Source organism: Jaculus jaculus, chromosome 6 (genome assembly GCF_020740685.1).
Source record: "Jaculus jaculus isolate mJacJac1 chromosome 6, mJacJac1.mat.Y.cur, whole genome shotgun sequence".
In the NCBI taxonomy this organism is placed as follows: domain Eukaryota; kingdom Metazoa; phylum Chordata; class Mammalia; order Rodentia; family Dipodidae; genus Jaculus; species Jaculus jaculus.
Window position 1 is genome coordinate 9,286,950 of NC_059107.1, and position 12,339 is coordinate 9,299,288.

The 12,339-nt window shown below is 53.3% G+C and overlaps 1 protein-coding gene across 1 annotated transcript in view; it reads left to right on the forward strand.

Moving 5' to 3' along the window:
• The first annotated feature begins 1,315 nt into the window (after nt 1-1,315).
• The window catches only part of Larp1 (La ribonucleoprotein 1, translational regulator), a 60,707-nt gene continuing 49,683 nt past the window's right edge, over nt 1,316-12,339 (forward strand). The window contains 1 exon segment of the mRNA XM_045151812.1: nt 1,316-1,796. Coding sequence (XP_045007747.1) covers nt 1,331-1,796 — 466 coding nt within the window. The 5' untranslated portion in view covers nt 1,316-1,330.

Genomic DNA, 12,339 nt, shown 5'->3' on the forward strand with positions numbered 1-12,339 from the left:
TCGAGTCCCAATCAAATGCTAGGGCAACTCCACCCAAACAATTCTTTAGAAAATACAAAATCCACCTGAAAAAAAAAAAAAAAAAGACATTTCCTGCCCATAAATACTTAGTCTGGCGGGGGGTGGGGGCTAGGTGGGGTGGGCGCTTTGGGAAGTTCCCCGTCTCCACTTCGGAGGTCCTCGCTGTCCCAAGGGTGGGTAAGACCGCAATGTCCAGGCCGGCCACCCGAGCCGATCCCTTCCCAGGGGCAGTGTCCCGGCCCCGAGGGGAGGAGCGGGGCGCCGCCCGCGAAGGTGAGGCGAGAGCGGCTTGGCCAAGGTCACCCGGGCGCGGCCTGGAGGAGACTAGACTCGGCCTGGCACAGGCCGAAGGTCGGCGGGTGAAGAACCCTAACTCTGCATTTTGGGAGTCCGGTGCGATCCGGGAACCACCTTCCCCGCAACCCAGCAAGCAAAACGAGGAGCGTGAGCAGGCCCAGCGGGCCGCATGGCCGAGTCCCATGTGCTCCACCTGCGGCCGCGGGCGGGCGCTGGCCCTTTAAGGCACCTCCCCCCTCGCCGCCCTCCCCAGGCCGAGTTGCATCAGGCACGTGCTCGCCCCCGTCCGGTCGCAGCGACATCCCCACCCCCAGCTGGCCGGGCGCTGGAGGAATCGGAGGCGAGGGGCGGGGTCCGGAGGAGGAGGGGGGGCGGGACCACGAGCACGACCGTGCGTGCGTGCGTGCGCGTGCCCGCCGCCTCCAGCCCGCCCGCCGCCCGGTCGCCAAAGGCTGGCCCCGGCGGGCGCGTCCCCGCCGCGCCCTCCGCCCCTCCCCTCCCCTCGCGCGCCGCGTCGCGAGGCGCGCGCCCGCCCGCCGCCTGCCGCGGATCGCGTGGTCTGCTCCGCTCGCCGCGCCTCTCCCCCGTCCGTCCGTCCGTCCATATTGCTGCAGCCCCCCGAGCTGGGAAGCCCGGGCCGCCCCGGGGGCGGGGGGGGAGGGAGGGACCGAAGAGAGCAGCCTGCGGGGCTTGGAGTGGGGGGCGCCGGGCGAGGATCGGGCGGGGGGGGGACGCGCGCCGAGGAGGCCTGGACCGCAGAGTGGGGCGCCTTCCTCCTCCTCCTCCACCCCCCCCGCCCCGCCATTGGGCCTCGCATCCACGGCGACTGCATCCGAGCGCGCCGTGGTGGGGAGGGGGCCGCGCCTAGCCTGAGCCCCGAGGCTTCTGTCGGCGGGGGCCGGGGGCCCAGCGCCCCGGAGGGAGGCGTCGCGGACGCCCTGCGAGCCGAGTTCGAGGCGGGGGGAGTCCGCCTCCGGCGCGCCCGGCTTCTCCGGGGTGGGCGGGCGCGCAGATGGCCACTCAGGTGGAGCCGCTGCTGCCGGGGGGCGCCCCGCTCTTGCAGGCCGAGGAGCACGGCGGCCTGGTGAGGAAGAAGCCGCCGCTGGCTCCCGAAGGCAAGGGCGAGCCGGTCCCGAACGACGCCGGAGGCGGCGGTAGCGGCGGGGGGGAGCCGGACGGCGGCTCCCGGAGAGCTCGGCCCTGCTGCGTTAAGCCGCACCGGGAGGGCGCCGGGCCGCCGGAGCGCGAGAGCCCGCGGCCGCCGCACACGCAGCCGCTGCCCGGCGCCGAGGGCCCGGCCGGGAGCGACGGAGAGGAGGGCGGCGGCGGCGGCGGCTGCTGCGAACCGGGCGCGGGCGGAGGAGCGTCGGGCAGCGGGCGCCGAGACTTCGTGGAAGCCCCTCCGCCGAAGGTGAACCCGTGGACGAAGAACGCGCTGCCGCCGGCCCTGGCCACCGTGAATGGACAGTCGCCACCAGGTGGGTGTCCCCGTCGGCTTTTTTTTTTTTTCCTCCTCTTTCCCCGGGGGCTGCTTCCGGGGACACGGGCGTCCCCTCCCCCCAAGCGGCCGCCGGTCGCGGTGACTCGGGTGTTTTTTTTTTTCCCCTCCTCTGGCCGGCGGCTTGGCCGGTTCGAGGTCGCCGTAGCGTCCGGCCCGCGGCGCTGTCCCGGGAGCTGCCCGAGGGCCCGGCCTGGGCCGCCGCGGTGGGTGCAAACCGGCGTGCCTCGGGCCTACTCGTCGCCGGCCGGCGAGGGACCGCGGCCGCACGAGCGTGTGCGCCCAGGCGGCCCCCCGGGTCGCGCCGGGCCTGTCCCCACGCGTGCTCGCCGGTCCCCCCCGGGGGCCTTGTGTGTCTTTATTGAGCATCTGTCAGTGGGCAGGAGTTGAGCCGCCGACCGCGCGGGCGGGCTCGGCATGTAAAGTTAAGCAAGTTTCGTCCTCGAGTACGGTACGGTCGCCATTTGGAGACGTCGGGCCGGTGGCGGGGAGCTCGGCGGCGACGGCTGGAGACCCCGGCGCGTCACTCGAGGGTGTGTGTCTTTTGGAGGGATTCGGGGCTCCTTTTCCCCCCTGTTCTCCTCCTCCCTCCCCGCCCCGGTCTTTTCTCCTGGAAGCGCGGAGCCGGCTCGGTGTTGAGGCCTGCTGGCGGAAAACGTGAGCGGGTGAGGGGCATGCGGCGGCCCGAGGGGCGTGTGCGCGGGGGAGGGAGTGGCCGCGCCGGGCGGGCGGGCGGTGACAGTTGGGCGCCATGCGGCCCGCGGGCTGCTCGCGGCGGCCTGGCCTAGGTTTCGGCGCGGGCGGCGGCGGAGGGCCGGTGCGTGCGTCCGTGCGTGCGTGTGGGCGCCCCCTGCGGCCTCCCCGCGGCCCCGGGAGGCTCTCCGGGTTTCGAGCGGGTCTGGCTCGGCCCCTGGCGTGCCGGTTGTGGTGGCGGGGAGAGGGCGATCGCCGACCCGGGGCCGCAGAACGTGGAGTCACCCTGGGCCTCTCCTGCGGGCCACGGCCAGGCCGTGCTCCGGGCGGGGGCGGCGGTGGGGGGGGGGGCCGAAGGGACCCGGGGCGTCTCGGCTCCTGGGCTTTTTGGGGGTGCTTTTTCATGGCTTGGGGCCTCGGTGCTTCTCCGGAGCTCCTCCTGCTGCTGCTTTCCACCGTCCACCCGGGGAAAGCTGAAGGGACCTGGATACGTTCGCATTCCGCAGTGGAAGACCTACGCCCAGCCCTGGGGAACCTAGCCGGCTCCTGAAAGCAGCGTGCTGCTGCCGTTTTAATTTCATTTCAGGTTGCTTCATTCGGGGGAGGAGGAAACATGTGGGGTGTGCTGTAGTGCCTCAGTGCCGTGTGTTTCTCTTCCTTTCGCCCTCTTCCCCTCCTCCTCCCCTTCCAGAAACCTCTTATGCAAGGGGCAGTGCCGAAACCTCCATTTTCTTTCAGATCCCTGCTATCCACCCACAGAGTAAGGGAAAACAACTTTAAGACGCTCTTTGGTCCTGCCCCTCTTTAAACTCAGAGGTGTAATCATCTCCAGAAGGAGCGCTCCTCAGAAGTTTAAATGGGGCTTCTCGCCCTGGCCGCTGCCGCCTGGCTGATGGCGAACCTGCCCTGTGGGTTTTAAATCAGCCATGACATCAGGCAGATTTGGGTGCCTGAGCTGGCATTTTGTGTAAAGCCAGGGGCCCTTGATAGCTTGCGTCACTTGGGGAATTGATCGTGGGAAGACAGCTTGGCTGGCTTAACTTAACCTAGTGGGTTAAGCTCACATGCTGTAGAGTGCCCAAAGCAAAATTTGCTCTGCCCCTGTTTTTCTGGAATCCCCCCCCCCCCCCCCGTAGGGTCTCATTGCAGCCCAGGCTGACCTGGAACTCACTCCAGTCCCACAATCCTCCTACCTCGGCCTCCTGAGTGCTGGGCTTGAAGTCTCGCATCACCACGTCTGTCCTTTTTCTAGTATCCTAAGGCAAAAGAGAGAGGTTTGGAATCTCTGGGGTAGTCTTTGGCAAACTAATTGAATTAATCCAGTGGCTTCTGGGTTTGAGTCTGCTATTAGGGCTTTTGAGAGTGAATTCTGTGATTGAGTCATCTGTCTGGTAAAGCTAGGTGGTGGCCTTATCTCAGGAGCCAAACATGGATCTCTAGGACCTTTTCCAGCCCTGGTTTTATTTGCAGCCTGGACAGATTTAAATGTGACACTCGTGGAGTGGCTGTGTGGTCTTGGGAATTTCTGTGTTCTGTGATGCATATGTTTTTGGGAGTCCACAGAAATGAGTGTCTCATAAGCAAGCTAAAAGCTTTCCAAAGCTCACTGCACATGCCTATTTTTAGCCCTTCTTTTGGCTCGGATGATGGTGTTTTAGTTCTTAAGGGACACAAGCAGTAACTAGTAATAAAATATGTTTTATGATCTCTTTCCTTTCTTGTGGAGTTCTCTATTCCAGTTTTAAGTTTCCAAATCCTAGGTTTGACTGGTTTTTTTTTTTTTTGTTTTGTTTTGTTTTGAGACAGTCTCATGTGATGATCCAGGCTGGCTTCAGATTGCTCATGTAGTCCAGGCTGTTCCTGAACTCCTGATTTCTTCTGTCTGTTCCTGTTGTTAAGATCACAGGTGATCTAGGTTTAGATTTGTAGCTACAAGTTTCGAGATTCGCATTTTGTCATTTTGGACGTTGGGTATTGTATTGTGCATGATATTTGCAAATGGGAATGTGCATGGTATTCAGGAACTGTTTAATTTTTTTCCTACTTATTTGGCCACACCCCTTCCAAAATCTATGCTGAGTGAAAGCAAGAACTGGTAAATGGAATAGGTGCTGCGCTCAAACTGAAGGGCTTAAATGCTACTAGGACTTCCACTGTGCTGCGGTGCACCTGCCTCTCGAGTTACTTAACCCAGTGTCTCGCCTTCCCCGTGTGTAACGGATTAATTTATGATGTACCTGCCTCATGGGGTCATTGTGAGCGAGCCTTGTGAAGACATCGTAAATGATGGAGTCTGGTGATTCAGGAGGTTAGGGAATGCATGTCTTTTCTTTTCATACATCATCTCTCTGCACTGCATGAAGAAAGGACCTGTGCTCTGGGTACAGTGACTGATGACCCTGATCACAGTGCTGGGGAGGCCAGGGCAAAAAGACTGCTGAGCGCTCAGGGCCAGCCTGTGGTACTGAGTAGTATTGACCATGCCTCAGAAAATAAAAGAACGATTCTGAGCCTTAAAAGGAGGCCTGGCAGAGGGGCACATTTTTTAAAAAATTACTACGAGAGGCTGAGGTAGATAGAGAATGGGCTTGTCGGAGCCTCTAACTACTTACTGCAAACAAACTCCAGATGCATGTGCCACCTTGTACATCTGGGGTTACATGGGCTAACCTGGAATTCACTGAGTGATATCACGGTGGCCCCAGACTCACCACAAACCTTCTAACTCTGCCTCCCCAGTGTTGGGATTAAAGGTGTGCGCCACCATGCCTGTCTCCATCTCATTTAAAAAAAATTTATATTACTTATTAATAATTTAATTATTGGGCTGGAGAAATGGTTTAGTGGTTAAGGTGCTTGTCTGTGAAGCATCAGGGCCCAGGTTCGATTCCCCAGGACCCACATAAGCCAGATGCACAAAGTGTTGCATGCATCTGGCTTTCCCTTGGAGTGGCTAGAGGCGCTGGCATGCCCATTCTCCTTCTCTATCTGCCTCTTCCTTTCTCCAACTCTCTCAAATAAATAAAGTATTTTTAAAAAGTTAATTATTAAAAAATTTAGTATTTATTTGAGTACTTACTTAAGCTGGGTGTGGTGGTTGCACACCTTTAATCCCACCACTAGGGAGGCAGCGGTAAGAAGATGGCCATGAGTTCAAGGCTACCCTGAGACTATATAGTGAATTCCAGATCAATCTGGACTAGGATGAGTCCCTACCTTGAAAAACCAAAAAATAGGTGTTTTTTTGTTGTTTATTTATTAGAGAGAGAATAGGCATGCTAGGACCTCTAGCCACTGCAAACAAGCTCCAGACGCATGTGTCATCTGGTTTTATGTGGGTCCTGGGGAATCAAACCTGGGTCCTTTGCCTTTGCAGGCAAGCACCTCATCTGCTAAGCTATTCTTCCAGCCCAACATTTTTTTTTTAATATTTTACTTTTTGCAAGGGGGGGGGTGCAGGAGAGAATAAGAATGAATGGGTGCTCCAGGGCCTCCAGCCACCTCAAAGACCTCCTGACACATGTGGTGCCACGTTGTGCTTCTTGTTTTGTTTTGTTCCGTTTCGAGGTGTAGGGTCTCACTCTAGCCCAGGCTGACCTGGAATTTACTATGGAGTCTCAGGGTGGCCTTGAACTCATGGCAATCCTCCTACCTGTGCTTCCCAAATGCTGGGATTAAAGGCACGCGCCACCACGCCTGGCTGTTATTTTTATTTATTTATTTGAGAGCAACTGACAGAGAGAAAGAGGCTGATAGAGAGGGAGAGAATGGGCGCGCCAGGGCCTCCAGCCACTGAAAACGAATTCCGGACACGTGCGCCGCCTTGTGCATCTGGCTAGTCAAGCTTCCATCCGGCGTTCTTAAGCTTCATAGGCCAGCACTTAACCGCTAAGCCATTTCTCCAGCCCACACTTTGTGCTTCTTAACCAATGAGCCATCTCTCCAGCCCCAACATTTTATTGACGATAGATAGATAAACAGACCGACCTACCGACCCACCATAGATAGATAGATAGACAGACAGACAGACAGTTTCTGTACTTACAGACAACAAACCCTGGTTCCCCTTTACAACTGCTCTCCGTCATATCCCCTCCCTCTCTCCATTAGTCTCTCTTTTAATTTGATGTCATTATCTTTTTCTCCTGTTGTAAGGGTCTTGTGTGGGTATTGCTAGGCACAGCGAAGTCTTGGATATCAAGGCCAACTTCTGTCCGTGTACGTAAGGAGTCCTACCCTTCCTTTGGCTCTTATATTCTTTCTGCCACTTCTTCCACAATGGACCCTGAGCCTTGGAGGGTGTGAGATGTTTTAGTGCTGGACACTCCTCTGTCTCTTCTCGTCACTATGTTGCTTTTTGGGTCATCCCAGTGGTCATCACCATCTGAAAAGAGAAACTTCTTTAACCAGAAGTGAGAGTAGCATTAATATGAGTATGAACATTCCCTGTAGTACTTTCAGGGCAATTTGGTGAGAGTAATAAATGCATTTATCCAGGCAAGAGCAGGCTTTATATCCCTAAGGCTCATGACCTCCCCTGCCATAGGCTTTTGATTAGTACCAGGCACGTATTCCCTCCCGTTCCCTCCAATTAGAGAGCAGTTAGTTTCCCCTAGAGCAGACATGCCAGTGTTGTACTCGTTCAGTCATTTGGCCTGTCTGGCCAAACTTGAGGTTTCCAGCGTCCACTGTTTTCACCGCTGATGAAGTCTGTCTCCCATAAGACTGCATACAGTGCAGCTTTTTCCAGCTTTCAGTTGTCTGGACTACAGGGTTATCTATTTATTTACTTTCTGTTTTTTCAAGGTAGGGTCTCACTCTAGCCCAGGCTGACCTGGAATTCATTGTGTAGTCTCAAGGTGGCCTAGAACTCACTACAATCCTCCTACCTCTGCCTCACAGGTGATGGGATTAAAGGTGTGTGTCACCACACCTAACCCAACATTTTATTTTTAGTTACTTATTTGAAAGACAGAAAGAGCCCTGGGCATGCCAAGCCTTCCTGCCACTGCAAACTAATTCTAGATGCATGGGCCACTTAGTGCATTTGGCTTAGGAAATCAAATTTGGACCATTGGGCTTTGCAGGCGAGAGCCTTTTACTGCTGAGTCATCTCTCCAGCCCTTTAAAAATATTTTTATTTATTTACTTGAGAGAGACAGAGTGAATTGTCACCCTAAGGCATCCTGCCATAACACCTGAACTCCAGGTGCATGCGCCAGTTTGTGCATCTGGCCTCAGTTGGGCACTGGGAATCAAACCTAGACCAGAAGGCTTTGCAAACAAGTACTTTTAATTGTTGAGCCACCTCTCCAGCCTAGAATGTATGTGTGTGTGTCTTGTCTGTCCATCCATCCATGAATCTGTCTGTCCATGTCTATATTTTTCTTGTTTTTTTTATTTATTTTTTCGAGGTAGGGTCTCGCTCTAGCTCAGGCTGACCTGGAATTCAGTGTTCTCTCAGAGTGGCCTCAGACTCATGGCAATCCTCCTACCTCTGCCTCCCAAGTGCTGTGATTAAAGGCATGCACCACCACGCCCAGCTTTTTTTTCTTGTCTTGTCTTTCTTTTCTAATTTTTTTTTTGCAAGGAAGGAGAAAGAAAGACCAACTCCCCCCCTTTTCTTTTTCTTTATTTTTTATTTGGTTTTCCCGAGGTAGAGTCTCACTCTTGTCTAGCTCAGGCTGACCTGGAATTCACTATGTAGTTTCAGGGTGACCTTGAACTCACAGCAATCTTCCTATCACCGCCTCCCAAGTTTTGGGACTAAAGGTGTGCACTACCACACCTGACTTTGATTTATTTTTTTTTTTATGGACAAGTTCCATAATTATAGACAATAAGCCATGGCAATTCCCTTCCTCCCTTCACTTTCCCCTTTGCAACTCTACTCTCCATTATATCCCCTCCCCCTTCAATCAGTCTTTTATTTTGATGTCATCATCTTTTCCTCCTATTATGATGGTCTTGTGTAGGTAGTGTCAGACACTCAAAGTCACGGATATCCAGGCCTTTTGTGTCTGGAGGAGCACCTTGTGAGTCCTTTGGCTCTTACATTCTTACTGCCACCTCTTCCACAATGAACCCTGAGTCTTGGAAGGTGTGATAGAGATACTGCAGTGCTCAGCAACATGGTGCCTCCTGAGTCGTCCCAAGGTCACTGCCATCAGAAAAGAGAAGCTTCTCTAACCTAAAGTGAGTGTAACATTACTATATGTGTATGAACATTAAGAGAAGTGCTTACCAGGCAGTTTGGAGAGCATAGCATCTACATTTAGCCAGACACCAGCAGGAGTGAGCAGTTGGTTTCCCCCATAACACACATGCTACTGTTGCACCCATTGGCTCATTTGGCCTGGTTGGTCACATTTAAGGCTTGCAGTGTCCACTGTTGAGTATCACCACTGGTGATTTCTCTCTCACCCAGCATGGCTTTTTCCGGCTTTCTGTCAGCTGGTCTACATGGAGGAGGTTCCCAGCTCAGCTCCAGCAGGATTTCTCAGTGACCTTGCAGCCCAAGTGTGGAGTCTTCAGCATCTATTACCATCTATTCCTGGTGGGAAACCAGGAGCCTCGGCAATGATGGCCTGTAATGTTTTGGGGGCATCAGGGTCAACAATTCACTGGAAAGTATCCCATCCCTGGCAATGAAAAATTTCTAGTAACAGTCTGTGGCTTCTGGGTGTTCCATCGTCCAAAAAAATAGGTTTCCATATGACTTACTTATATCTTCATTAGCCCTCCCCCCACCTTTACTCTGTCTCCCCCTGACCTCACTTAGGCCTTTCCACCCCGTTAATCTTTTCTACTTACATATATACAACCATCCTGTTAAGTCCCCTCTCCCTTTCTATTCCTTTTATGTCCCCTTTCTAGCTTACTGGCCTTTATTTATTTATTTTTTGAGGTAGGGTTTCACTCTAGCTCAGGCTGACCTGGAATTTTCACTGTGTAGTCTCAGGGTAGCCTCGAACTCACAGTGATCCTCCTACTTCTCCCAAGTGCTGGGATTAAAGGCCTGCACCACTGTGCCAGGCAATTTCATTTTTCTTTACTGCTGAATAGAACTGCATTGTATAAATGTGCCACATCTTCATTATGCGCTCATCCGTTGAGGGACATGTAGACTGGCTCCATTCCCTTGCTACTGTCCATGTCTTTACATTGGTAATTCCTGTCTCATTTCTAAGCTGTGAAAGCTGGAGAGACTGTACTTCAGGATCTAAGGTTGATGGCTTGGAGTGTGTGTTGGAGTGAACTATGAAAACAGTCCCCAGCAAACACAAACTGAACCTGTAGATTGAACTACCAGGTTACAGGGAAAATGGGGATTGGAACAAATTAATTGACTGTGATAGCAGTTACCTCATTTCCTTTTCTGTCTTTATGGTTTTTAATTTTTTTTTTTTATTTGAGAGCAACAGACAGAAAGAGGCAGATAGAGGGAGAGAGAGAATGGGTGTGCAAGGGCCTCCAGCCACTGCAAACAAACTCCAGATGTGTGCACCCCCTAGTCATCTGGCTAAACATGGTTCCTGGAGAATGGAGCCTTGAACCAGGGTCCTCAGGCTTCACAAACAAGCACTTAACCGCTAAGCCATTTCTCCAGCCCTATGTTGTTGTTGGTTTTTTTTTTTTGAGAGACTTGGCATGTCAGGGCCTCCAGCTACTCCATTTGAACTCCAGACATGTGATGTGTGAGCCACCCTGTGCACATATGCAACTTTGTCACCTTGTGTGTCTGGCTTATGTGGGGTCTGAACAGTAAACGTGGGTCCTTAGGCTTCGCAGGCAAGCGCCTTAATTGCTAAGCCATCTCTCCAGCCTGATTTTTTTGTTGTTGTTGTAATTTAATTTAAAAGTATTTGTTCATTTGTGAGAGAGATAATGGGCACACTGGGAACTCCTGCTGCACACGAACTCCAGGTGCTGTTTTGTGGCTTTGTGAGGCTGGCTTTACGTGGTACTGAGGAATTGAAACTGGACCGTCAGCCTTTTCAAGCAAGCCCCTTTACCCACTGAACAAACTCCCTAGGCCCTAATTATTATGTCTTTTGTTTTGTCTTCTCCATGTAGAGTCTCACGCTAGCCCAGGCTGACCTGGAACTCATTCTGTAGCTCCAGGCTGGTCTCGAGCTCACAGCAATCCTCCTACTTCAGTCCTCAAGTGCTGGGACTAAAGGTGTGGGCCACCAGGCTTGTTGTTTCTTTTTCCTTTAAAATACTTTTATTTATTAGAGAGAGAGAAAGAATATGTACATGTCATGTCAGAGATTACTACCAGTGCAAACAAATTCCAGACACATGAACCACCTTGTGCTTGGCTTTACCTGGGTCTTCAGGCTTTGAAACAGGTGTCTTTAACTGCCGAAACCTTTCTCCAGCTCAGGTGCCCCCCCCATAGGGTATCACTCTAGTCTAGGCTGACCTGGAATTAATTCATTATGTAGTCTCAGGGTGGCCTTGAACTCACAGCAATCCTCCCACCTCTGCCTGTCAAGTGTTGGGATTAAAGGTGTGTGCCACCACGCCTGGCTCAGATGAATTTTTACCAGGGATCATATAGACGGAAAGATAGCGGCATTGTTTGTTGGGCAATGTTATGTTGGAAGATCCTGTTTCAAGCAAATGAAACTCCCCAAACAAAAAATTCTTTTGGTGACAAGTAAGGAAACTGACCTTGCCAACTTGCCAGAGACAGGCATCGTGGTCATTGACTTGTGTTGTGCATTGCACACACTGTTCTGTGAACCCTGGTCCAGCCTGGGAGACTTGCTCTTCTTCCAGACTCAAGTCACTTTCTCTTCTGAAGCGGGCACACAAACAGGACACCCTTGCAGGGGAGGGAGCAGACCATCGGGAGCCTGAGCTTGGCTCTAGCAGGGAAGTGAGTGCCTGCCAACGGTTGGGAGGTGGTGCTGGCTCTTGAGGGTGGGTGGAGTAGTCACCAGCACTCTTGAACTCTGAACTGCCCCTGGGGTGGAGTCCGCTCCCCCTCCCCTGGTCTACGCAGGGACCTAAGCTGAGTCTAGTCAGCGTTTTGTGCTATTACTGGGCACCTAGCCTTCTCTTCCTTGGAGGTGGTCAGAGAGGAGGAGCAGCAGCACCCCAAACCACAAAGCTGTCTTTAAAATGGAGAGCTGGGCAGATAGGAGTGCCCCTGTTGGTGAAGTTTAAGACAAACTCAGGGGTAATTAGGTGCTGGGCCTTGAGAGCTTCCATCCAGCCTCCCTAGCTGCTCCAGGGTGACCCAAAGGAAGTCACCAGCAGAAAGCATTAGCTGCCTTGCCTGGGTTCAAGTTGTGGTATTGGGTTAAGGTGGCACTGGCTCTCTAGGGGTGGGTGAGTAGCTGTGAAGACTGGGATGGTGACAGGCGTGGTGGCGCACGCCTTTCATCCCAGCGCTCTGGAGGCAGAGGTAGGAGGATCGCTGAGAGTTGGAGGCCACCCTGAGACTCCATAGTGCATTCCAGGTCAGCCTGAACTAGTGTGAGACCCTACCTTGGAAAACCTAAAGAAAAAAAGATTGGGATGGTGATGAAGTTTAAAATGAGTGTGGCCTTCCTCAGCTAACCCGGCCTCTTTTGTCCTTCCACAAACTGGGCTTCTGGCTGGTGCTGGGAGGCTCTGAGGACCAGGTTGATGGGTTAGAAAGTCCCACACAAGTAGAAATGGTTTATGGTAGACTGAGGTAATTACCTATTTATGGGATTAACCATGCCTTTCCTAAAAGGGAGCAGGTAAATTGTCAAGGTGGCCAGCTTCCTGTAGCAGGTGGCCTGGAGTGTCTTCCTTTTGGCTTGGCAGAACCTTAAGACGTACTGATGGTA